This window comes from Mchenga conophoros, linkage group LG19, assembly GCF_057382185.1.
Source record: "Mchenga conophoros isolate Kocher_MC1m ecotype Shallow Benthic linkage group LG19, M_conophoros_male_GT1.1, whole genome shotgun sequence".
NCBI classification, from domain to species: Eukaryota; Metazoa; Chordata; class Actinopteri; order Cichliformes; family Cichlidae; genus Mchenga; species Mchenga conophoros.
The window spans coordinates 19,481,219-19,507,730 of record NC_140544.1 but is presented as its reverse complement, the minus strand read 5'-3'; the positions used below and the strand labels follow the sequence as shown (position 1 = coordinate 19,507,730).

Below are 26,512 nucleotides of genomic sequence, written 5' to 3'. Positions count from 1 at the left end.
CATGACATACCGGCGGCGGGAAGGGGGCGCTATCTTTCGCGCCAATGAGACAAAGGAGACAAAGATGGAGGTTACGTCGCCTAGTATGTTGTCAGACCTTACAGTAAGTATCATTTACCAGTTTATCTTAATGTACTGAAAATATGCCGGGTTTCTGGAAGAATGTGAATTTATATAAATTAAAGGAGTTTAGAGTTTAAGTTAATTACTGCTTAACTATACCTAGCTAACCTTAATGTAACAGTCTTGCTAACATATCCTACTCTTAATTTTATTATTAGTTCTTGGATTTCGTGCCATACTCCATTAGAGTTAATGTGTTTTGGTAGTATTTTTATGTATTACTTTATTCATGTATTTATCTATTTACTTTATTTATGTATTAGAGTATTCAGAAATTGCTCTTAGAACCAGTGTGGTAGTTGGCTAGCGGCTCCGACAGGCATTATGTTGTCTATGAGCAACGCCAGAGTCAGCACCTAACCGTAGCAGTGTTGAGTAAAATGACAATATTGTCGTTAGCTCTGAATATAGCAAATGTAGTTATCACCGCGACCATTCGTTTACTAGCAGAGAATAGGAATAAAGACTGAGTAACTTTAACATGAAATATACCTCATATTGACAGAGATAATTATTTTTTCAAGCAGTTAAAGCAGTTTTTGCATCTAGTATGATTAACTAAAGTATGTGCACATTCTTTTTTAAGGCTTATTGCTGGAAACATGCTCTGATATAGTTTCTTTTTTATGCAGAACTTCTGAGGAAGTAATAGTCAGTGTTATTTAAAAAACCAAACAACAGCAACTTGACCATGCAAATTATCTTACTTATTTAGCCATGTGTTTCATTTTTTCAGCACACATATGACAACTTAGAATCTGTCAAAGTCCTTGTAACCACTTTTATAGATGAGAAAGAAATTTGTAAAAAAAAAAAATTCTTATTGTCAGCAGTGCCACAGACATCAGACATCACTATTAGTCAGGATCAGATTTATTCACCAAGTAGCAACTAGAAGATAAAATCAATTTATTTATTATTCAGAATTTCTTTTAGTCATTGCGTTATAATCACGTAGTTAAGAAACCGCCTTCTTCTGCTGCAGCTTTTTGAGTAAACTCGTGCTTTTATGCTCTGTGGAAATTTGCTGTCATGACTTTGAAGATTATTGCAGAGAGGTAAAGTGTCTGGTGTTGCCTTTACACAGTCTACCATTACCACAGAAGAACAAAGTCAACCCCTGAAGTCACTCAGGAAAGCCCCACAGATTCTTAAGGAGTATGAAACCTGTCGGTGCCATCGAGGAGGCTCCTTGTGAAGACTTGCATTGGGGATTTGGTGGAGAGGTGTGGTTAGTAAGTATCGCACTTTACTGTACTTTGTTAAAATTTTGCAATGAATGTTTTCCTTTAAAAATGTTGAAGTGCACAGAAGTAAAAAAGTTTACCTTTGTTTTCTAGTTACCCTCTTAGTGCAGAGAAGCTAACTGTAGCAAAAAGCATCCTCACCACTTTTCCACCCTTAAGTGGCAGGACAGGGGGAAGGATTTGTAAGTAAATTTAGCATTTTAATAATGTAAATTCCACTACATACTGTAAATTGCACTTGTTCCCACTTACTGTGTATCGTTTAACCTTTATCTAATTATTTATTAGAGCTTTTTTTCTCAGTTAAAATTGCTCAGCTGTTACCCATATACCTCTGTCCTTTCTTCCTCAGGAGCATTATTATGATCCAGTCTCTCATTGTGGATTCCTAGAGACTAAACTGCGCAACCTTAGACGGAATCTCGACCAGGGGCAGAGACATTATAAGAAGCGAAAAGTGACAGATGACTGTGGTGAAGACAAGAAGCTCAGGCGAGAGGATGGGAATACCAGCAGCACAGATGAGTGGGTCACCCAAGTTATTGCGGCCCTCAGCTGAGAACCTTCCAATTATCATGTCAGGCATGGAGGAAACATACACCAGTCTCAGAGCCTGGAATATTCGGAGAGTACCCACGGTTTTTGGACATGCCAAGTCTGGTAAGTTGCTTGGTTCTCTGGTAATGGTTTATGTACTCCTTCTCCACTCAGTTGTGTTTTGCATACAAAGTATATAACAGGAGTGGATACATTTGGAGGTATGTTTATGAGCTCCTAGTGAATATTTTGAAAGTTTTATAACTTCAGAGTTTGATCATTACTCCCTGCGCACTGATTACAATGAGCATCACTTTTCACATGGTCCAAAATCTTAGTCGTACCACCAAATGACTATCTAATAGTAGGGACATCAAATGACAATGCAGAAAGTGCTGCTCGTGGAAGTGAAAACCCTACAAAAAATCACCTAAATCTGTATGAAACTCTGCTTTCAGCAGCACTATTTTCAACAAAAAAGCTCTACAGGACAAACCGCAGATAGACAACATAAGAAATTGTCTGCTAGAAAGTTGAACATCAGCTAAAAAGTCCTAATTTTTTCTCAGGGTCTGATGGGACCCAAATCATAGCTAAAATTAAGGAATAATGGACTTGTATTCAAATACCACTCCAAGTAAATTGTTGTTTCACTGTGTAGGTAAGCTTGATGTGGAATGGGTAACAGAAATGTGATACTGTAAAGTTTGATTTTAGCCATACAGCTACCAAATGGACAGAATGTACTTTTGATTTAATGTATTTAATGCTTCATTTTAAACTTAAACACTTCTTTTATTTCCGTAGGCTGGACTTGGAGTTTGGCAATTTTACAGGAGGAAAGGTGGATCTCTTTTTGCGAAAATGGGAAGCCAGTATCATTCCGAAGCTCAAATCAGTAGCTGCCCTGGAAACAAGAACCCCCCCGCCATGTGTTAACACACCTACTCCCAACAGTTGGTGCCAGTCGTTGCAGCCTTTTTTGCACTGGTATGTATTCAGTAAAGTTCTCACGGTATTTACCTGAGGAAAGCATTTGTCTACACCTCACTGAATACTATCTTTATCTTCCCCCATCTCCAAGCCTGGAACAAGTATTGCATCCCTTTGCAGTGATCCTGAAGCATCATCCACAACACACCAACCCCAGCTGATATGCATCGGTGATCTAAAGAGGGCAACCAGGCAGTACATCATTGTTGCTAAGAATGACAGAGTAACCATTTCTCTGAATGATGGCCTGACGTGTGCTGTGGATAAGCTTTTCAAACTGTACTGGGTATGTAACTTGTCCTATCCAGCACCACTTGGCTCCGTCTTCACCTTCTTTGAGTTTGTCTATGACCTGCCGCTGTCCACCCAAAGGAAAACCAAAGTACTGGAGCTGATTGCACAGATTAAAGGATGCAAGTAAAATGTTCACCTGTCCAAAATGTAGAGAGTCTCTGTTCACAGAGGTGAGAAACCTCATTTGGCATCTTTGTCAAATACACTGCTTATCAGGACTGACCATTTTTATGCCTATGCAGTGGAAAGGTCAGACAATATGAACTGATTGGCTGAAATTTTTGATTTTTGTATTTAAACCCAAGGTACAAAATTGTATAACCTGGATGCTATATTCGCCAAAATGTATGTTTTTCTGTTTGCATGCAACTGCACATTTGTTAAATGTTGACAATTTGTTGAAGATGACAATTGTTACCTTTAAAATTTTTAATTCATGTATTGTCTGGATTATATCAGAACATTATATATATATATTGAAAAAATTGAAAAATTGAAAAAAGGGCAATCATATATATGATTGCCCTTTTTTCAATTTTTTTTGACATTTTAATGATCTAGAGAGATAGAAAGCTAGTCAGATATGAATTTTGTTTGATTTTGTAAAGTAAAAATTGTGATATAGCTTTGGCTAAAATTGCATTTAAAACATTTTAATTGAAAAGATTCTGACAGTTGTTGTTCATTCAGTTTGTAATGATTTATAATATGCCAAATAAAAAATGGAATTCAATAAGTGTATAATATATACCCATCTTTTTTCTCCTTTTTTAAAAAAAAATTGAAATGTACACATTTTAACACATCTTTGTGTCAAAATAACACATCTTTGTGTTTACATTTTTTAACACAGAAGATGTGTTAAAGGAGCAGACACATTAATTGTGTTAAAACTGACACATCATGTGTTGTCCCTAATCTGATGCAGCACATGTGTTAAAATTTAACACATGATGTGTCAATTTTAACACATCCCTTCTAAGAGTGTGGGTCTCTGGGGTCCTCTCAGCCTGGTTGGGGGGCTCCTTTGCCTCCCTCCGGCTGTGTGCCCAGCCCGGAGGCTGCGGTCTGTGACCGGCTCCCGGTGCAGACGGCTCTCTGTTATAATGTTTCCTCACTTGGCTCATGCGAGCCCAGCCCAATTTTTACTCTTTAAGTGTGCGCGTGTGTGTGTGGGTGGGGGTGGGGGGATATATGTGTATTGAGAGTATGGGGAGTGAGTTGGAGGGTGGGGTGGGCTGCTTTTAACTATGTAAAGCACTTTGTGCTACATTTTTTCTGTATGAAAAGTGCTTTATAAATAAAGATTGATTGATTGATTGATTGATTGATTGATTGATTGATTGATTGATTGACACTCCGACCGGCGGCCACCTCGGGTCTCTCCTCCTCCTGCTTCCCCTTTCCCTCATCCACCTGTTGGCCTCTTGTGGCAGCTCTGCCACAGCCACCGCCAAACAACTGAGTTATGTTTACACATCTGCCAGCATCTGGCCAATCCACCATCTGTCATTGTTTATACTGTTATAAAAAAAAATAACTTAAAAAAAATCATCGGCCCATAAAAACAAAAAATCACCATCGGCCCACAGGGCAAATGCCCGGTATGCCCGATGGCCAGTCCAGCTATGCATACAGGTGTGGCCAGAAATTTAGTCACTTTAGTCTAAAAGATCACAGTTTGCACAAAAAAGACATGCATTAAACAATATATATGAAAACGTGTATAAGTAACAGAAAGAGATTTATACTGTACTGTAAATAAGCATGTTGTAAATTAATACAATGGATACTAAACTGGACATACAGTTGTGATTAGAAGTTTACATACACTCATCATGAGCATGAAAGTCGTGGTGATTTTGGGCTGTTATTGATATCTTGAAGCGGATGTTTTTCTAGGATGAACTTATTGAAGAGCAGACATCTTTAATGATTAAAAAAACAAGAGTTGGGTGCAAGAGTTTGAATTTATTTTGGATTTTCTCCAATCCACACAGGCTCAAATATACACATATACCCCACTAGTATTTGGTTAAATGTCCCTAGTATACATTTTAATATGACTTTTTTTTATTTTGTTTTGAATATTTGTTTTACATTGTTTAGTTTCTAGAGGGGGGTTTGCTTCCTTCTGTGCCGTTTTAGCCTAGTTTTTATTAGTTTCAGCTTTGCCATGTGAGTGATTAAATTATGGGAAAAATTTAACGGATATTTTCTAACTATAGTACAGTTTATACTGTGCTTATGTCACCGAAGGGCCCCACAGTGGTTTGTGCTCTTCTCTCCTCCTCCTTCAGATGGAAGGACTTCCCAGTAGTGGGACTGTACCCGCTGCAGCAGCACAGATGCTCCCTGTGGCTTCAGTTAGCTGGCTAACTGCGGCTAGCTAATCCAAAGCTGCGGGGAAAAATGTTGACTTTCCGCGCTTTGCTAACTGGCCGGTATGGTTGCAAAGTCGAAGGATTGTGTCATGACTTTACCCCACCGTGCTGTTGATGTTTTCCGAGCCTGGAGTTATGCTCTCACGAAAGAAAAGTAAGAACGAAGCGTCCAAACCAGCCGAGGTACACGGGAAGTATGTGAAGAAGGAAACGTCGCCGCTCCTGAGAAGTAAGCGCAACAAGTGGTTAGCTTATCAGCTAGCCCCGAATAGCATCACTTAACTTGCTCGCTAGTTAAAGTTAAACACTGTTAAACCTTAGTGAGCTAGCATTAACAAATACTGTAAAACGACTCTGGGGACATTTATACTTGCTCCACGATTGTAAAAAACAGTTTAATGCTGTACAGTCTAACCAAACACAGCTAGGATGATAGTCATTGTAGCTAAATGCTACATGAGCGCCAGTTGTAGTGCAGTAGTTACAAGATAATGCTTACAGCTTTAAATTACTCCGCTAAAGGCATATTATACTAGTAGATTAGTTTAGTTAAACGTATTTTTAGTGTCTGTACTGACTTATGATTATTGTGATAGCTGCTGTTAAGCTGTTTCTATTAGAGTATCTATAGAAACTAGCAGTATTTTGTAGAAATGTGGGTATTACTAAATTACCTTCTCGTGTAAATGTTTTATTCGAGAGTCAGTTAATATTATAATTCAGGTATGAAAAGTAAAAGTACGCGATTTGGCTCCTATTAGTAAAATACTCTGTTTTTATTATGGTGTTTTATTTATTTATTTTCAAGTCATCAGGCATGAGCAGCTCCCAGATATTGCGTTGCCTTTTATTGACATTTGCTCTGCTGACCTGATTGCAGATCTTATGCCCTCCTTCATCCGTCATGGACCCACTATACCGAGACGCACAGAGGTCCCTCTGCCAGAAATGGTGCCTTCTTCCTACCCTTTGGCACCCAGCCGGGAACCTGTGGTGTCCCGTAACAAGAGTGTCCTCCGTACCCATGTGCAGAAGACTCCTCACGAGGTGGCCCGCACAGAGAGCCACCGCTTATCTGCACCTCCGTACCTGCCTCGCAGTCTGGGAGACATTTCGCATGAGTATGGAGGCTCATCACAGTCCTTCCTTACAGACGTGAGCCCCATGTCTGAGAATGGAGATGCCCGGTATTATTACCCCTCTGAACCTTATTATGAAAACCAGCAACATCAACAGCAGCAGCAGCGCCAGCCAAGGAGAGTCCCAGACCGCTTTCCTGAAGACTATAGATACTACGAGCACAATGAGCACAACTTCCAAAGACATCCCCGACAACATACTCCCCCAGCTCCAAACAGACCCCCTTCAGGTAGATTTTACATTATTTTGTGAAGCTCCCTTTTAACACTGTTCATGTCTTTATTTATATATTTTAAGGGAAGTTTAGTGATAAAAGCAAGAAACACCTAGTTTTAGAAAGTTTATGACTGACATCCCATCAGCAACTCTACAACTTTTAAAATTTCCTCTTGGAGAACTCTTGTCCAACCACACAGAGGCTACTCTGAAAGGAATGCAGGCCACTAGTTGTCAAATTGAAAAGAGCAATTTCATTTCAGTCTTTATTTTACTGCTCTGTGTTGTAAACATTACGATGATGTAAGTGTAATTACATTGAGATTGGGGGGGGCACGGGAATGCTTCTTGTCCTCCTCTTACCATAAAGACACTCTTTATTTTGTGGCTGGCTTGTCAGCGTCATGTATACAGTTCAGTATTATGTCAGGCCTGCCTATCACGTAGCCTTGTTTGGAGTAAAGTTAAACAAGCATTAGAGGCTCTGCATTTTTCACCTCTGTGTTTGCTGAAACTTTCTGCCAGCAAACTAGTAATTTGCACACTGCCCCCAGTCAAATGTCTCAGCCTCAAACTGCTCGCTGGCATGAATCATCCTTGTTACATATGTGCTGATCTCATTATACTTACATTTGACACACAGTGAGGTTTGAGATGCTGCAGCATGTTTGTGTACGAAGCCCAGTCAGTACAATGCCACTATATGTTATTACAGCGTGGCTCTGTGATGTAGTTGGTCACACATTTGGTTTAAGCTGAAATTATTGTTCAGTGGGGGTGGCATGCTGGCCCATCTACCTGCAGAGACCGTCTGTTGTTGGACAGTGTCCAAAGTATGTTGTACAACCGGTCTGTGGGCTACTCTTGCCTGTCCTTTTGTTGGTCTATCAGGCAGTCGGGTAGAAGCACAAGGTAGCGCCCAAGCCCACATAAGGAGGGTTGCATCACACAAGCATCTGTTGGAAAATCTCTGCCAAATCGGGTATGAAGGTTTTGTGTGGCAACCCCTTGGGAAATAAAAGAGTATATACTGTTTAAGTGGTGTCTTATACTATACTGAAGCCCCACACACCTGTTGTTTAAATCTCCTGTTCGCAAATGGCAGCCAGGTAAAAGAAAGAGGGGTTAGCTGTGGATGAAGTGACAGGCTTTGTCAAGGCTTAACTCTTAATAGGGCACTCATTGAAATACTTGGAAATTCAAGTCAGGTTGTCCTGTTCTGTGACATGATTCTTTGACACAACAGCAGTTTCCCTCTTTCCATAAACAACCTGATCAGACAGCTGCAAAAAAAGGGACGGAATGTTTTTGAGTCAATAAGTGTAGATTTACTGAAAACAAAAAATAACAAATAAATATCTACTAAGAATGGTAAATGGCCTGTACTTTTCATGCCACAAATTTTACTAATTTATGGAAATCCTACATAAAACAACACCTGTCTCAACATGTAGAACAATGTTGCAAACACATAATCTGAGCATTTCATTAATTTACCACTGTTTTGATGTTAGGACCACAGGTGTAGGAGTAGGTAGGGGTGAAGGTTTGGAAGTTTGAAAAGTTCTGGGCCACTGCAGATTTATCAGATGTCACTGTCTGTCACATAGCTTGATCTCATATGCGGTTCCTCACCTGATAAAAGGGGTTGATATGAGACAATTTAGGCTTATTTTGAACTTGTGCAAAAAGCTGCTGAGCTACTAGAGTCCAGGTGTCAAACAGAAATGGCATAAGTTGTCCCTCTGCAAACCCTGAAAGGATGAGCCTGGTATAGTTAATCACATGTTATTTTCTTGTGTGTGATTGATGTTTTCATAAATTATCCCAGACTCTCTCTCTCTCACTCTCTCTCTCTCCTTTCCATGTTTTCAGTGGTGTTTTCCCTAACTTGATGTTATCAGTCTACCCACTTTGTTTCATTCAGCCCACCTCACTGTAATCTAAGAAATTCCTGTGATGTTTTGAGCTTTAGGTCTGCTGTGAGCATTTTTTTTTCTGAAGGAAAGGGCAAACATGATGATCATGATGATGAGATGGGGGTGGTGTAGGAGGAGGAGTGCATTTCTGTGGAGCTCTCACACATTCCTTCCCTTCATTCAGCAGCTGGCAAAGAGCTCCACCTCTGTTGCTGTCACTCTAGCGTAGAATTTATCAGATTGTAGCCGCCATTTCGCTGAGATCCTTTAGCGTTCCCCTGTATTTGGAATTCTTGGTTTCTGCAAGCTCATTTGCTTTGAGTCACGCTCATCCACATCCACACAGCTGTCGACTTGACATTCCTCGCTGACGTTATTCTCCAATAAAAGTACAGGACCCACTGCATGAACCCTCTCTGCTGTCGGCTCTTACAGCCGTTTGTTCTCGCCCAGTGAAAGGCCCTGTGTGTATGGCTGGCCATGCAGAGCTCTCTGCCTTCCTGTCTAAAAGTATCAACAATCCCATTTCCTACCATTCATCACACAGTGTCACTTAGAATAAGATGGCCCTCTGTCACAACAATCACAGAGTCGAGCAATCTTAGTTTTAAAGTTTAAACTCTGTACTGTCCTCTGCTTTACATGACACTTTCCCACACAGGCAGTTTTTAAGAAATTTCTCCAAATATTTCTTCTTTCCCAGGGGCGCTGTTAGCCAGCAGCTGCTCCTCTGTATGATTGGTCAGACATCTCTGCCTCTCCCTTAGGGTTTCTAAAAAAGAAATGTTTGTTCTTCTCAGCCATAGGTCGAATACAGGCCAAGTCTCTGGGGAACCTGTCCAGTCTGACAGGGGAGGACCTCCCCCTTCCGGCCGGTTGGACCGTTGACTGGACCATCCGTGGCAGGAAGTACTACATCGACCACAACACTAACACTACACACTGGAGCCACCCTCTCGAGAGGGAGGGGCTCCCTCCAGGCTGGGAGAAGGTGGAGTCCGCTGAGTTTGGGGTCTACTATGTGGATCACATAAACAAGAGGGCACAATACCGTCATCCATGTGCTCCAAGGTATGAAGCATTAAAAAACGCTGCTTTTAGTTTTTTAAGCAACTAAAGTTCTACTATTTCTTTACTTAGTAGAAAACTTACCTCATCACAATAGAGATGATGTTTCTTTGTATTCTAGCGTACCTCGTTACGATCAGCCCCCACCACTACCACCTCCCGTGGCCTATCAGCCACGTCCTGCAGAGAGGAACCAGCCAGTCCTCGTGCCAGCTAACCCATACCACACAGCCGAGATCCCAGACTGGCTGCAGGTGTATGCTCGTGCACCACTCAAGTGAGTCTAACTCAGTCTTACCTGACATTTGTCTAGTTAATAGTATTCTGGTCAGTCAGTAATCGGTAAATGTACAAACAAAGAGAGGTACTAAAAGGAGGAATTTATGGAAGCCACTGGCGGGGGGGAATGCTACCCATAAGTCAAAATTCGGGGTTAGTATCTCAAAATTTCAACTTAATAATTCTAAGTTTCTTATTCTACTTTTTATTTAATCCTGGACATAATTTTTTTTGATAGTAACCAAATAGGCGAGTTATTTTCAAGCTCTTACCAAAAGTGTAGAATCAGTATTTTTTGGTAGTTTTGGTCAATTGACAATACTTATGGAAATGGAAAAGCATGATGTTTATCCTTAGGTACCTAAATATGTAATGTATTTATTGTATAGTGTTTTTTAATACCTCAAAAACATGTATGTTTATTTGTGGAAAACTGCATTCCAAATCGGTGTTTATTTCAGGGTTTATACATATTGAATAGAGAAGCCCTGAAAAAAAATCTTACCAAATAAAAGTATTTTTGTCACAAAGAAGTGACTGATAGATCTTCAAACCAGCCCAAAGGGTAACTTTAAAGGTACAGTGACTCTCCTCTCCTTTACATCAGGTATGACCACATCTTGAAGTGGGAGCTGTTCCAGCTGGCAGACCTGGACACGTACCAGGGAATGCTGAAGCTGCTCTTCATGAAGGAGCTCGAACACATCGTCAAGTCCTATGAGGCGTACCGGCAGGCGCTGCTGTCGGAGGTGGAGGCACGCAAACAGCGGCAACAGTGGTACGCCCAGCAGTCCAACAAGAACTTCATAGGGAACATGTGATGTGTGTGTGCGTGTGTGTGCAGCAGGGACTTCTCAGTGCCACACCTCTCTGAGGTTTCCTCAGTTTGGGAGCGGTCAGAGCTGCCTTTGAAATCATGATTGACTCTTAATTGCCTCTTTACCAAACACATCTGTGCCTTTGCTTGATCCAAATATATCAGCCAGGAGGTTGAGACACATATATGGCCAGGGTGGGGGCCATGTGACACTCTGTTTATGGATGACTGATAGAAACAAAAAAACAAAACACTAGAATGAAGAAAAAATGTGTTGCATCATGGGAAACTGCTTGTGGTTCTATTGAAAGCCACCGACCTGGGAAAATTGCTGTTTGAATTCCTTTTTTAAAGACTGAGAAGCACAGAGTGTGAAAAATCAGCTCTGGGTATTTGTTACAAAAGCATCCTGACATTGTGCCTTTAATAAAACAAAGTGCAGCAGTTTTACGTCTGCTCATATCGTGTATACGCCAGCTACTCCGTCATTTTTTCCTGTGGGAGAAAGCGACAGGCAGCTTTTTCTAATTTGACTTCATGGCTTCTTTCCTTTGCTCTGTTACTGTCATAAACTGAAACCACACAAAGAAAGTGTACATTGTTCCTTTTTTTATGACATACTTTTAAGACAATCCACCAAAACCTTAACAGATATATAATTTTACATTTTTCTTTTTTGATTGATGAAGCATCAGATTTGATGTGGTGGTTTGAGCGTCTCTCGGCATTATTGTTCGTCAGGAAAATTCACGTTTTTGTGCATTTAATTAAACACAAATAAGCTACTGGAACTTTTTTTTAAAGAAGTCACATTCATTTTGCCAAAAACTTTACTTTCCCTTTGTTTCAGTTTTTCATGCTTTATGTTTATGGCCTGACATCTTGCTTCACTGATATAACAGAAGTCCAGGTTCTTGGACACATATTCTACTGATCACTAATCAGCTTTTATCTCCTCTTAAGATACTCAGAAATGTTTTCTTACTTTTTTTTTGTCTACTGGAGACCAGTGATAATGTGTTATTCTCAGTATATAAAATGTTTAAGGAGTCCTGTGTATCAGAGGAACCTAAACATTTCTGAATGTCCTAATTGGGAGCAGTGGAATAGGTTTGTACAGAACATTGGGCTTCTCTTTGGGCCTCTATCACATCGCCTCAGAACAATGTCTACAGTTTGTTCATACCTGATTTTGTGAATTGCAATTACAGGACATAAGCAATAAAGTCTGCAGTGAAGAAAAATACACGTATGGATGTACAGTTGTTGCCTCCTGCTGCTTGCCGGTCTTCCCACAGTGTTTTATAATTGCAGAGCCATTTAAAACACTGCCGGTACGCCTCGTAGGACTTGTATTTAAAACATTTCTGATTGTAAGAAAACTCAAGTCTAGATTTCATTAATTTGGTCCATCTTTATTAGGTCTTTTCTTTGCAACTGAATTTTTTTTGCAATGCGTGTGCTGAAAACTAAGCAGAGTCAATTTGAAGGAGCTCACAAAAAAAGGTTGATTCATTTGACCTTTCAGTCCTCCCACCACATTGAGAGGTGATGCTTTAGGAATGAAAGAAAAGCTCTGTCTCACAGACGAGATATTCCAACACAGTGTAAACAAATACTGTTCTTCTGACTTCTTAATGGACACAACACCCAAAAACATAGTCATGAAATAGAAAGGGATTTCAGAACATCACGAATCTTAAACTGGTCTTGGATGGTTCTTTGTGTGAAGGCCTCGCTGATGTTGATTATAGATTGTGGAAGACTCTAGAAGCCACTCTGCTGCAGTGCCTTTAAATTTTCAACCCTTGAGGTCGAACCTCACTATAAACTTGCTAAATATGCATGACAGTGTTCCTGTACGGTTGGTGAGCAGATCTAAATGGGAGGGGGGAAGAAAAAGAAAAAAGACATAGAAAAGTTTTGCTGCAGCTTTGTATGTGATGCAGACATTTTACAGCGCAGTGACTCAAGGAGTTAAAACAGTGACCGCAGTTGTACAAATATACAGTAACAGTCTACTAAGCCGAAGTATTCAAACACCAAAAAAGAGCCATCACCGATACAAGCCTTTTGTTTAAAAATGCAAGCTGTTGTGGAAACACGAAAAGCCTCTTTCACCATGCAGCAGTTTTGCACAGATGATTCGGTTTAAGTGTGAGAAGATGATGAAAGAGATGTGGAATGAGGCTCCGTTTCCAAAGCAGGCCTGTCGCCACGCCTAATAGCATCTAGCTTTGATTCCCCCGGTGGCCACAGAATAGCTACATTCCTCGGATTTGCTCGAACATTCAGTGAAACACACAACAATGGCTTCGGCAGCCCCCGCCCCCCCAACTACATCACAATGGAAACCTAACCTTGCTCTTTCCTCCCAAACCTCAAAAGCCAAACGCACATATAACGATCACTGGGATGATGCGTGATTACAAAACTGCAAGCAGACTATAAAGTGAGATAATGTCGGCTATGTTATGTAAACTTTTGTCTCTCCCACCAGTGCCGTAGCACACAGATACACCAAACCCTAAAACTAACTCGTGTGCCATGGAGTGTCTGCATGTAGCCAGGCTGCAGCAGGTGAGAAATCTTTTTTTTCTCTTTTTTTTTTTTTTACATGTTATGGCACAATACCAGTTAGTCACAACCATTCAGCTATTTTTTTATAAAGTATACCTGCATTTAGAGCTTAAAGATGACAGACATTAACCACTTACCATGCTGATGATGTTTGTAACGCCTCATTATTTAATATACAGTACATATTTTGTCTTTCAAACATTGCAGGTCATAGATATTGTTCCTTATAAACAACACTAAAACTTCAAAGAACAGAACAATTGTCACAAATGGGGGTTTCACAGATTTGAATATACTTTAAAAATCATTGTCAGTGACGAATGATGGAGAAAAAAATAAAAATAAACGCTCGATGAGAAATAAGCAGCAGTCTCCTCCAGCAGAGTGCCCGCGGTATTTGTACAGGTGTGTTTGCTTCACGAACTAAAGGTGAAAGACCATGACACATTGCATCCAATGCTTAGAAGCAGCCACCCACTGAGGAGATGCTCTCGGCATATGCATGAACATTAAACAGTCCGTTATAAGGGTTAAAGAAGTGAACGACCAGTAGTGGCTTGCTGCAGCAGCCAGTACCAGAGTTAAAGAGTGCCTGATGGATGAGGGCATTCATCTGCCTTCCTCCTCCTCCGCTTCCTCCCTCGGTCCATCACGAGGAAATCTCTGACATGTTCTGTCTTTGAACTAATCAGTCCCTCTTCTTGTCCTGCTCCTCAGCCACCTCCTCCACCTGATGCCCGGGGAAGGCGTGGTGATACAGGTGCCTATGATTGGCTGCTACATTATACAGCTTGTAGAGAGCCTATGGAGAGAACATGGAGCTGGTTAGTTATTTATCTTATGGATTACTTTTGCAGGAAACACCAGAGTTACATTTTCACACATACACAAGATCACGACAACAAAGTCCATTCATTCATTTACCCATCATGCATGAACATGCTTATAGTATTAGAAAGCTGGTAAAGCTTATATTTCTAATATAAGCTGGTAAAGCTAAAGCTATGCACACATATTTTGTACAATGATCAGTGCATATCAAGTGGTTTATCACTGCATCTGTATACTTTTAGAAACAGAAACCGGGAGCTGGGATTTGGGTTTCTTCTTTAATCTAGTCATATGGATTAGAAGCATTTCAATACTGATGTTTTTTTGACTTCCTTTGTACCTTTGTAGACCTGAAAACAAGTTATTCTTATATAACTTATTCACTCTGTTTGCTCTCTTTATTTCCACACTGCTGAAACGTGCACAGCAGGCTTCCAGTGGCTACTTTTATCAGTTTTCTTCATTCATATTTGATTTGAAACACTAATTCAGCTGCTTCATAAATGTTACATCTGCTGATTCTGACAACAAAAAATGGAAGGAGAAAGTAAGCTCCCTGAGAGCTGTTGTAAACCAGCTTGATTTAAGCCTGATTTAATAAGCTTAAAATGGGAAATCAGGGAGCACTCAGTTGATGTCTATACACAGCCCACTGTTTACATATAAAATTTAAACTTTAGGTCATTTTTCAGGACAATCCGAGTATATTTTCTGCACAAAATATGAAAACAAACTCAATTTGAATTTGATTAACACGTCATTCACAATCATTCACAACTAAAAAGGCTATAGAAGGTTAAAGATATGTAATATAATCTGCTTTAAAGTCAAATGCCATGGATTTATGAGTCTCGGCTTTTTCAGTCCTGGGCACATTTTGTTTCAGAAATTTAGACCAGGAAGGGAAGCAGTCTGTTTGGAAAAAGCTTTGTTTGCATCGGGCCAACGGCATTAAAAACTGCCCTATTACCATAAAAATAGGCCTTTCATCAAAGTGCTGATCGGCCTAATAATAACTATTATTCATAGAGTAATATAACAATGCAAATTTTGATCCAAGAGGGAAATCATCTGAAATCTTAATTTGAAAATATCTTCAGCAACTGTTTAAACTATGTATAGAAGAGCCCAATATGATTTCAACCATCAAAGCTGAAAGCAACCTGTTCATCAACAGTATCAAATCTCTTAGAGTGGAGAGGAGAGCAGAGGCCGTGATATCTGCTAAACTGAGATGGTTTACTGTAACAGAAAAATCAGGCGTTCATACTATTCATCATAACAGTCAAATAAAGTCATTAAAAATTAAGACAGAGAATTTTTAATTCATAAAGCAGCCTTAAGGTGTGAATTGAGGTGTCTTCATTCAGGGAACATAAGGCTGCACAAGAGGAAATTTAACTGTAGCTCAGATAATTTGAGCAGAACTTGAGTTTGATGACAACAATCTCATAGAAATGCACCAGTAGCAATGTGTTCTTGTTAATACTTCCAATTGATTTGCTCCTCTTACCTCGTTTGTGCTCCCCTGCAGAGGCGTTAAAAGAAACAAACATACAGTGTGAGCACATGTAGTGAACATGTAACACAAACAGCACATACAGATTCTTCGTTAACAGTGCACAATTGTTGCTCTTAGGCTTGTAGGGATTTGTTGCCGCCACTAATAAAGGAGGTTTTTGCCCCCTAGTGGTTTAAAGACACTCTTTCATTTCTAACAGATGTGGATGGATACTGTGTATTGTATTTGTCTTTAATGGCTAATTTTAAAGCAAGAAAGCCATATTCTCATATTAAAATAAAGTAAATGTGAACAGATAAAAGAAAAGGTAATGATTAATAATTATTAATTATTTTTACCAGTGACTCTGGTTTCATATGTTTTTCCTCAGTCTTCATCCTTTGTAACAGCTAGAGCAGCTAGCACACAACCATGTGTTTTATTGCTAATAGCAAATCTCATATCTTTTGTGCTGCTGTTAAAGGCTAAAGATGTGAACGTTTCCCTTCTAAACCATGAGGTAATTTAATGACACACATCAGTGAAGTTGATTCAAAACACACTTTAACTAAAATACAGCAAAAGTTCAAAGTGTTCTGATAAAGTGGGGATATGGCATGACCTTTAAAGTGTCTGCTTATTTTTATTTGTTCTCTAAATAGGGTCAAAAACATTAAATCACTAGAGATTATTAGCTTATTTTAACCTTCTGATCCCCTAGTCTGCTGATATACTGCAATTCACAGGAAAGGAGCTGATATGCATTATTATTTTAGTTTGTTAAAAATTTCTATGCTTATTTGGATGAAATTGCTCTTTAGTGTTTGTTTACAGTACAGCTTCAGATCCAGATGTCCAGCAGCAGCCTGTATTCAGTTTGAATATTGCTATAAACTGCTATGGATCCATTTATGTCTTTTATTTACTGTGACATTTAAATTCACCCAATAAAGCTGTAGCTTCTGCTTTCCCACATTCATTGATGAAGATTTCACATAATTAAGCAGTGTGTTGTCCCACTTGCTCTTATAATACTACAAATCTATTCTCTACTCGTAAAAGTGGGGTACATGCTGCTCTCGGCTGCATCTGCATAAAGGGAGGGTTTGTACAATAATGCTACTGTCAGTGCTTGATGATTTGGTGGATTGCCTCAATCTGATTAAGAGACTGAAATAATTTTGTGCATGTTTTTCATCTTATCTGCTTTGCCACAAATGGTTCATTAAATTCTTTAATGACAGAGTCTTGTCTCGGGTTTGATAACTAAAGGCTCCACCCTAAAACGGGTGGAATATATATTAAAATCTTTGATTATTCACTCTGAAATATTCTTAGACAGTTTGCTTTTGAGGGTAACATTGTGATGTTTATCCAGTTGAATTGAGGTTTGCAAATGTGAAAAGGGTTGATTACGTCTGGAAACATCATATTCCATTAACATTACAGGACACTGTAAGGACATTCTGTTTGGGAGTCGAGCCCCCGTAAAAGTTTGAACCTACAATCGTCCCTAAACTAATCAAACCGCAAGAGATACCAGACCTGATAACAGTATAAGTGCTCAAAACCTGAATGCATGTGATGATTTTCACTCACCTGACATCTTTTCAATACCAAACAAATCGTTCTCCTTTTTTCTTACTTTTATAAGTTGTACAAAGTCTAAGCAGCCACCATTACCATCTAACTACTGATAAGTTAGACAGGTTATTCTTTTTATTTACCTGGTCCCACAGCGCACCAGCAACCTGGTCAATGACGGCACCGAGTTCTCGATATTCCCCAGAGTATCGGATGTAAGCCCAGGTGCACAGAGTGATCAGTGCCAGGCCGAGGATCATGTTGCACAAGCTGGCAATGATGTCCACGCCCACAAAGCCTGTGATACCCGCGGCTACGTACATGACAAAGATGACCACGAACAGTGTGGCCGGCGTGCGGGCTGCGTGGAAAATGTTCTTGGAGTCATTGTGCTTGATGTACTGGACGAACACCTCGTCGATCTCTCCCTCCAGCTGCTGCAGGTAGCGCCGGCTGAACTCTTCACCTCCCATCTTCTTCACACCCTTAAACACCTGCAGCGCCTCCTCTCTGATGGCGCTGTGTCGGGCTTGCAGCTCACTGGGGGCGAGGAAAGGCCGATCACCTCCACAGACCTGTGAGAAGTGACAGCAGTGAGTCGGTGAAGTCACTTGGTAGCTACTGGACATTCACTTACAAATCTGTTTTCACCTACCTCCTCCATTTTCTTGTTGTACAGATCTTTTGCAGCTGCAACAGCTGCTAAATTATTTGCCTCAGCTGTGGCCTGAGGGGAAGCAAATGGAAATATCATGTAAGGATCAATGTCAGCAACCAGAAATTAACAGTATGGATAAGCTTACAGCAGTGATCAGAGGTTTACGTCCACTCATCATTGATTTTCATGGTTATTTGGGGCTTTTAAGGATTTCTTTGAACTCTTCTTATATTATTATTAGATTCAGGCTCAAATATATACATACATCTAAGCTCATATTTTGTAGTATTTTTAGTAGCCATCAACAACCTTCTGGCATAATTATGGCTGGATATTTGACCACAGCCCTGGCTTTTAAGCATAGTCAACAAATTTTCACTAAGGTTGAGGTTGGGGCTTTGGGAAGGCCATTTCATAACTTTTGATGTGTGTTTAGGAACATTGTCTCATAAGTTTCCTCTAGCTGTTGATCTGAGACGAAGTTGAAGAATTTGGAGATAATCCTCCTCCTTTATTCCATCCACTTTGTGCAATGTACCAGTACCACTAGCAGCAAAACAGAGCATGATGCTAGCACCACCATGTTGAACAGCTTGTACAGTGTTCTTAAGTTTGAAGGCTTGAGCCTCGGTGGTTCCTGCGTTGTTCCTGAAAATCCTAATGAAGTTCCTCTCATGTAGGGGCAAGTTTGGGTTTTCTTCCAGACCTTAGCAAAGTGGTGACACATTTGTTTGAACTGATTATCTTGGAACCTGCAGTTGTTTAGAAATGGCTCCAAGAGATCTTCCTAACTTATCTAACTCTACATTTCTACTTCTTGGATCTTCATTGAGTTCCTTGGAGTTTCCCATTGTTCTGAGTGTTGATCAATCCAATGATTGCTGTCAAACAAATTCTTTTTATGCGGCAAAGACAAACTACCAGTTGCTGTCAATCATGATCATTGATGAAAAGTTAACAGACCTCGCTGTCACAGTTTAAAATACTGCGAGATCAATTACAAGACTAAAGTAACTGTAAATATATATTTCAACATGCATGTATACTTTTGACTCTCTGTGGAGTAGAGAAAATCCAAAAATTACAGTAATTAAATTTAAAATTGTGCACTTGGTTTTTGTTATTTAAAGTCATTAAGGATATATGCCATCCAATCATCCTATCCTGAAAAAAAAAACAGTTCAAAGAAACCATTATAATCTCCAAATTACCATTAAAATAATGTCCAGATGAGTGTATGTAAACCTCTGACCATAGGTGTATCTTGAGTGCAAAGCTTTATTGTATGTTAGCAAAATAATCATTAAAAATATACCTGTAGCATTGACTTTGGATGTGGCAGCTCCTCGCCTTGGTAAATTTTGATGTAAGCCTACAAATACAAATGAAAAAGTTAATTTGTTACATTTGATCAGTCATATGCGGAAATATGGCACTTTAAATAAAGAAAGGACAGAGTCTGGTTGTTGTGCACATCACCACGATGCTTTGTTCTAACCTTGAAATACTCCAGCAGGCCTCTGCACGTGATTTTGCTGCCGTTGATCTCCTTCACATCGATGTTGCGAGGACTGAGGAGCCAGGGGACCAAGACCGTCAGGTTGTTTATAAACTCACCATCAATCTCTAGACAGAGAGGACAACGACTGGTGAGTGTGTACAGCATGGCAAAGTCACTCACTGACAGCAGAAGCCTTCTTTGGGACAAAATGCAAGACCCCAAAAAAACCTGCCCAGCAAGGCCTCGACGAGCATTAGAAAAACCTCCAGAGCCCTCATATCTCAATCTGAGCATTTTCAAGATATATCTAAACATGTCTGATCTATAGAGGCCCCACCAGCATCTTTTAAGACCTAATATCCTGATCGCAGATATCGCAGGACAGACCGAGAGGTTCCATGTCATGATTGAAGTGAGGGAACTAAACAATATTAGGTGTTCAAAACTAGAAGTACATTTGCAGAGTGCATCCTCCGCCAAGGTTAATGTCCAATGCTGATGCAGTATTTCAAATTTTATGGGGTCTTCTTTTGCCCGAGCGTCACCTCCTCACCAAGTTCCAAGAAATTTGGCTGCGAAGTTTTTCCCAAGCCTTTCACAAACAATACTATACCTGAATGAAAGGTGCATATGGTGTAAGTGAGCAATGAAGAAAATGTACCTTTGATTCTCCCATCAAAGTGTGGGTTGGTGGCCACTTTGAGGCCAGGGTGAGGCATCAGGAAGCAGGAGATGTTGGTGAAGCAGGAGTGGATGTGTTTCCGCACATTCTGCAGCTCTTCATGCTGGTTCTCTGAGATCTGGACCGCAAACACGAAGACAACCACCAAGTTTAAGATGTGCTTTGGTTAAGCTAGTCTCAGGAAACTGATGTGACAGGACTGAAAGTGGTGTGACCTTCTATCTCAGTAACATCTGTGATGTCTGACCTTAAGTCTCTTCTCGAGGAACTTCATGCCGCCTTCCTGTCCATAGGGAAACTCATATGGAAAACTCCAGTCTCGAACCAGGAAAATCATGGACTAGAAAGGAAATTATAATTCTTGTGTTATAAAGTGGGCTCACACACTCAAATAATTTTGAGACATAAAAATGTGTTAATAGAAATACTAAATATATTTCCTTTAAATAGAAAATACCTGGAATGGTTTCAGGAAAGTCTCCTCCATAGCTAGTCTTCCATACTCAGTGAAAAGCTGAAATAAAGTAACAATATTGTAACAAGTAATTTGAAGAACTAATGTGTGAGGATGATAATTCTGATATTAATATATAAACAAGTCGAAGGAGTTGTAGTACTGTGCAAAAGTCTTGAACCACACCCAATTTATTTATATTTTGCTAGGAAAAAATGGAAATAGCTCCAGTTATTGAAACATGTGAAACCATATATGAAAACAGTTTATAAGGCATAAACAAAGCTCCTCTTTGGATTGTGGCCACCTTTTATTATGTCTTGTTTCAAGATAATCCCACACTGCTTCAATAATATTGAGGTGGGGAAACCAATCTACAACTTGCAGTGTTTCATTGTATTTTTTTCTTTCGAGGTATGCTTTTGCTGCATTGACAGTGTGTTTGTGTTTGATCCTTTTCATTGTTAAAAAATAATCTGAAAGAAGAGTATGGTAGACATAGGAAGAGATGGAGGAAGATGTGGCAAACCTAAAGGGACAAGCCAAAAGAAGAAGTCATGTTCAAAATTAAGACCTGCTGCCACTGATTTTCAGTCCAGTTCTTGTGTAATCTGGCCTACACCAGTCCTTTCACTTGGTTTCCCTTCCTTATAAATGGCTTCAGCAGCCTCCCTTCCACTGAGACCATTTCTGATAAGGCTTTAGTAAACAGTAGATGTACCAACTGAAGGGTCAGATGCATCTGTATAGTCCAGTGTCAGATCTTTGCTGGGTTCTTTTTTTCTGGTTTCTTAAGTTCACGACTTTCAGATACTGTTCACGTGCTGTAGATGGTTTATTTTAGACCTTTCATTTCTTTTTTTGTCCTCCGCTTGTTCAGTTTCCTCAAAATTTTAAGGACATACAGCACACCATGCTGAGATATGACATGCTCATACTTTGAGCTATTTGCTCTTTTTATGCTTAAATGATTCATAGGTCAGTGTTAAGTGGTTTATCGAGCAAAACAAAAAAAACATTCCTGTGAAAACGGTCAGACACAACAACTAGACTGAAAATGAGTAAAAAGCAGCCAAAGTCCAAAAAGAAAAAGAAACTTTAAAAGACTGTCAGAAAGCCTGGAGAACTATTGATCAAGACCACTTTAAAATATATAAGAAGGTCTGGTGAAACGAAAGGAGGGGGGTAGCTGAGGACTTTAGTGCAGTACTGTATTTCCCTGTAATAACTGAAAGGCAATTTTACCTGCAAGTGCTGAAGGTCGTCCTCTTGCACATTCTGTGAGATGTTGTAAACCTGAGAGAGGCCATTGAGTTAGAGGGTTATTTTCTTTAAACATGTACAACTTGAAGAATGTGGTAAATTTGTCCAGGTTAAATTATTGACCAAATAGTCCATTAGGCATTGAGGAACAAACGGGACTAGCAGGCATAATATGTAACACCTGTGTCTTAGTTTGGTGTGCTAGCATGGAAACCTTTGTTATAAATCTGAGCTTGTTACAAACAGAGGAACTATTTTATTTCCAAAACAAGCATGCAGCTAATTAACATTAGAACTCCGCCGAAAGAGGAAACAGGGTAGGGACAGATGGGCCATTTCTTCTGAACAATGATGCAGTTGGCAGGTGTGCTTGAGTAGAAAGAAAAGAACTAGTTTTGGAGACTTATCACCCAAAACTAGACGTCAGTCTTGTGGTGGCGCTATAGGAAAACTTCTAGGGTCATTAACATCTCTAAAGAATTTCATGACAGTTTTATTTTAAAAAAAAAATCATCACTAAGATAGTCCATCCCAAACAAACTTCAAAGTACATGCATGCATTTTTACAAATACTTAGTCTTTTCTAAAGCTAAGCTGGATCAGATGACTGAAGGTCACTGCACCTGCATGGAGCTTATCATGGTGCTCAAGGCGAACACAGTGGCTGAATCCCTCAGCGTCGACTGGCTGTCAAATGTGCCTTGCGTGTCCATTAGCAGCACAGCAACCTGTGTGAGGAGACAGATGAACGCATTCACCTTTGCTGCAGGAGTCAATATGTTCGCCGTGGATGTGCTGTACTGAGGAAAGTGAGTTTTAATACAGCGTGTGGAGTGTTTACACTCCAGAGAACAGAAAGTGCCTAAAGCAACCATTCATGTTCAGCAGCTCGTTTTGAATGAAACTAAAAAGAACGACCAACCTTTGATGCAAAATGTTAGAAACATTTGGCTGATGCAGGTATAAAAAATGTCCTAAACCACAAAAGACTCCTTTCAAGTTATCCAACCAAAGCTGCAGCTACGACTGTGAAGGTGAGAAGCTTTAAGACGACCTGTTGCCAGGCTCATTGAGAATATAAAGGTGTCACTGTAAAGAGGTTAAACAAGTATATGTGTGATATTTAATTAAGCGCTCAATTGCACTTTAGCCTACTTGTCAAGTCGTGGGATGAAATACAGTCTCACCTTTCTTCCGTCTGGTTTGTCCACCAGAAAGACCTCGCTCCAGATCTGGATCCCAGTGGTCTCCCTCTCTGAGCCGCCCCTCCAGGAGAAGCCGGTCAGAGGTTCTTCTGGATTGCCGAGCCAGTTTTCAGACGCCTGAGCACCAACAGATCACATGTTAGGCTAACAGGTCATTTTACCCTCAGTGGCTTTGAAATATTGCTCTTTTTTTTTTTTTTTTAATTTGATCTGCTGCTTGAAAAAAAGAAGGTATAAATAGGATAAAGGAAGATAAAGAAATGCATAGCCATTTTATTCCAAGATTACTGTACATAAGCAGGTTGGTGCATGCATGTAGTAATATAATATCATAAATATTCTTCTTTTTTTGCCAGTTCCTTTGCTATATTTCAATTTTTTTATGTGCTACATCAACTCACAAGCTAAATCGGGAACTTTTCCACCAGCACGACTGAGCCGATTCACGCACACAGACTGTATGATCTATACCACGCAGACTGGAGTAATGCTTTTGCAGAGACTTACATGGTTGTACATGTAACGCAGCATAAAGTCCATGAGGAAAGACTTGCCCTTCCGGAAAGCCCCGGCCACGGAGATGGCCACCACCTCACGATCTCTGACCTCCTCAGACAGCAGGATGCGACTCAGCGCCGCCTCATCCAGCTCAAAGGTGTGGTCATCTTTGACCAGCAGCACTTGGATGGGCCGAGCTCGTCCGTCTGGCTCCTCCTCCTCTGAGCTCCAATCATAGACATTTTTATCACTGAGGGACCCTGGAAGAGAAGACAGTCGTGGGAAATCATAAAACCTGAAGCAAGAAAACAGCATTAACATTACAGTCAAACACAGAGATGGAGGCAAAATGTTTTATTTAAAGAATTTATTGTGTCAATGAAACACCAACTAAAATGTTGTTGTGTGAGTTACTGAACAGCGAGAACGTCTTCACAGTGATGATAAGCGCACTTAGCAGTCCATTAAGTGAGGAAACAGGAAAGTTGAGTCCATTACTCCTTCCTGTTTCAGCTCCAGATCAATAGCATGGCCTGCAAGCTTGTTAATAATATTCCTAATGAATCAGGCCACACTCTTTTTATCGAATGAGATCATGTGCATTCAGAGGTTTTTTCCATGCAATGACTCAGTGTCTTTCCAGTCTCTGCTGTCTCATGTACAGTGTAAGGGCTAAATGGGCTTCCTGCAATGATTGGAGGCTTTCCGAGCTCCCAAATTCCCCACACTGTAATGTGTGTTTACTGAAGACGAAACAAAGTCCAAACACACACCACTAATTCCAGTCACTGCAGCTGTGGTGTTAATTTTGAGCTTTCAATGCAAATCAAAGCATGGATACAACTCTTTAAAAAAGCAGCAGTGACAGATTAAGGAGTAGCAGACAAAATTTTAAGGATGTGTTAAATGATTAATAAAGGGTGCCAAGAATGCACGGTGAATAATTCAGCAAGGAATCATCCAAGGTTTCGTCTCAGGCTTGAAGGGGACTATCGGGGTGGATTCACATCTCTTGCAATGGCCTCTTCAACCAGGCCTGGCATCATGAGCCTGCCTGGTTAACCTGATCGTGTTCCTCTGCTGCTGCTGTTGCTCTTAAAACAGCCAAAGACGTCAGAAGCGGTCTGCTCAAAGTGGGTCAGCCCAGATAAACTCTCTGATGACAAACAGCAGCATTTCACCCTTTCCCCCCTCACTCCTAATGCAGTCATTCAGCCCCTTCCTTCCCCTTGCAGGCCTGAATTTATAGTTAACACAGAGCATAGCGTGATGTCAGTGACAATCACCAACAGTGATGATGGCATTAACGGTCAGGGTGCAGATGGTGGTCCTGAGGATGATGAGAGGCTATCTTCTGATGCAATATTACATAATTGTATGCCAGATGCACCACGTACAATCACGAGAAGCTCACTGTGATAAACAAAATACACCAGAAGCTGGTTTTCAGGCCTCTTAGGGAGGTCCAGAGAGCACTAACAGACATTTCCCTACGCGCTGATTACTGAATAAAAATATAATGTGTCTTAGAAATACAGGTCTGTGCTTGCTTATGCCTGATTAGACAATATTCCTGCAGAGACTCACAAAAGCACGTATTTCTCACGATAAATGGCGTCATGTATTGCTGCATTCAAATAAATAAACACTGGTCATGATACGGTCAAAACGAAACCAAGCCTTTCATCATGGAGTCTAAGATAAACATCTTACTGGCTTACACCCTCTCCTCCTCGGCAGGGAGGATAAAAAACGGTTTGTGCCGTCAAGAAAAGCAATGAAATATGAAATACTGTACGTACACTCACCCCAGCTGTCTCTTTCTGGACGGTGTTTCGCCATAATACTGTCCTTATATCCCTTTGATTGTGGGTTACTGAGCGACCCTAGTCGGTAGTCATGAGTGTATATCGTGGGCTGGGAGAATGCCCTGGCTCCACCAAAACGATGCAGGAGGATGATGGAGCTTTTATCCTCAATGCGATGCAGCCATGCTGTATCTCGCTAGGGGGCGCAGTTCTAAAGCAGCAGCTTGAGGCATGGGACGACAGCTGCAGTTCAGCTTATATTGCAATGTCTACAGAAAAGAATGATTAACGATTATGTGCTTGAAAGTGCGACCAGAAACGCATTTCTTTGTCGCTGCCTTCACTTGAAATTTTAGCTTCTACCGGCAGGTGGCGGTAATTACACAGAGGTTGAAAGGTATGCCCCCTTCATGTGCGCTTTTGTAAAAATGTAAATTCCAAATGGGTAAAGCAGTAGTCAGTATGTTGTTAAAATACTACATTCAATAAATAAATAAATACAAATTCCCCTCTTTATTGAACTGTTACTATACGTTGAACTGAACTGTAACTTTATGAAAAGAAAACATCAACTCCTTAAAACAATTACCCATATCATATTCTAACACATGGATAAATATTATTGCCTTAAAATAAACCACTTTCATGTTGGGTAATAAAGGAAATTACAGATATCTGGTTTTAGACCTACTGATATCAGATAATTATTTCACTTAAATTGTATTAAAAAAAAAAAAGAATAACCTAAAATATTACTATAATCATACATCAAAAAAATTCAGACCTTTTTCCACCAACCCTTTGAAAAATAAAGATATTCTCTTATTTAGAATATTTTTATTATTCCTGATTGTATTTTGTGGCATGAAATTATGCTTGTAAAGCATTTTCAAATACAGTAATACCTGCAAATGATAACTTTAAGGGGTC

General features: G+C 40.1%; 2 protein-coding genes and 1 pseudogene across 3 annotated transcripts; 2 read left to right on the top strand and 1 right to left on the bottom strand.

The window, feature by feature from the left end:
• The first annotated feature begins 1 nt into the window (after position 1).
• Positions 2-3,321, top strand: LOC146552095 (uncharacterized; annotated as a pseudogene).
• Positions 3,322-5,491: 2,170 nt separating this feature from the next.
• sav1 (salvador family WW domain containing protein 1) lies at positions 5,492-11,608 on the top strand. The gene is made up of 5 exons (XM_085256505.1): positions 5,492-5,807; positions 6,459-6,947; positions 9,654-9,924; positions 10,043-10,198; positions 10,808-11,608. Exons 1-5 carry the CDS (start codon positions 5,693-5,695, stop codon positions 11,019-11,021), a joined length of 1,245 nt encoding a protein of 414 aa, XP_085112631.1. The 5' UTR covers positions 5,492-5,692; the 3' UTR covers positions 11,022-11,608.
• An 803-nt stretch (positions 11,609-12,411) lies between these two features.
• atl1 (atlastin GTPase 1) lies at positions 12,412-25,768 on the bottom strand. Of its 2 annotated transcripts, none has more exons than XM_085256503.1 (14): positions 25,577-25,768; positions 23,784-24,034; positions 23,259-23,393; positions 22,695-22,799; positions 22,054-22,104; positions 20,812-20,868; positions 20,602-20,694; positions 20,334-20,472; positions 19,670-19,797; positions 19,487-19,543; positions 18,169-18,240; positions 17,657-18,088; positions 15,942-15,956; positions 12,412-14,399 (listed from the first exon to the last, which is right to left on the bottom strand). In XM_085256503.1, exons 1-14 carry the CDS (start codon positions 25,614-25,616, stop codon positions 14,286-14,288), a joined length of 1,689 nt encoding a protein of 562 aa, XP_085112629.1. In that variant the 5' UTR covers positions 25,617-25,768; the 3' UTR covers positions 12,412-14,285. The 2 variants fall into 2 exon arrangements, with proteins under 2 accessions (XP_085112629.1, XP_085112630.1); XM_085256504.1 differs by having other exon boundaries at positions 25,583-25,767.
• Between the last annotated feature and the right edge of the window lie 744 nt (positions 25,769-26,512).

Excerpts from the sequence above, each read along its gene's own strand:
- sav1 (XM_085256505.1), top strand. The coding sequence starts at position 5,693 with ATGTTTTCCGAGCCTGGAGTTATGCTCTCACGAAAGAAAAGTAAGAAC. Across the intron at positions 6,948-9,653 it reads TCCAAACAGACCCCCTTCAG|CCATAGGTCGAATACAGGCC; the intron begins GTAGATTTTACA and ends TGTTCTTCTCAG. Across the intron at positions 9,925-10,042 it reads CGTCATCCATGTGCTCCAAG|CGTACCTCGTTACGATCAGC; the intron begins GTATGAAGCATT and ends TTTGTATTCTAG.
- atl1 (XM_085256503.1), bottom strand. The coding sequence starts at position 25,616 with ATGGCGAAACACCGTCCAGAAAGAGACAGCTGGGGTGAGT. Across the intron at positions 24,035-25,576 it reads AAGAGACAGCTGGGGTGAGT|GGTCCCTCAGTGATAAAAAT; the intron begins GTACGTACAGTA and ends CTTCTCTTCCAG. Across the intron at positions 22,800-23,258 it reads ACAAACCAGACGGAAGAAAG|GTTGCTGTGCTGCTAATGGA; the intron begins GTGAGACTGTAT and ends CTCCTCACACAG.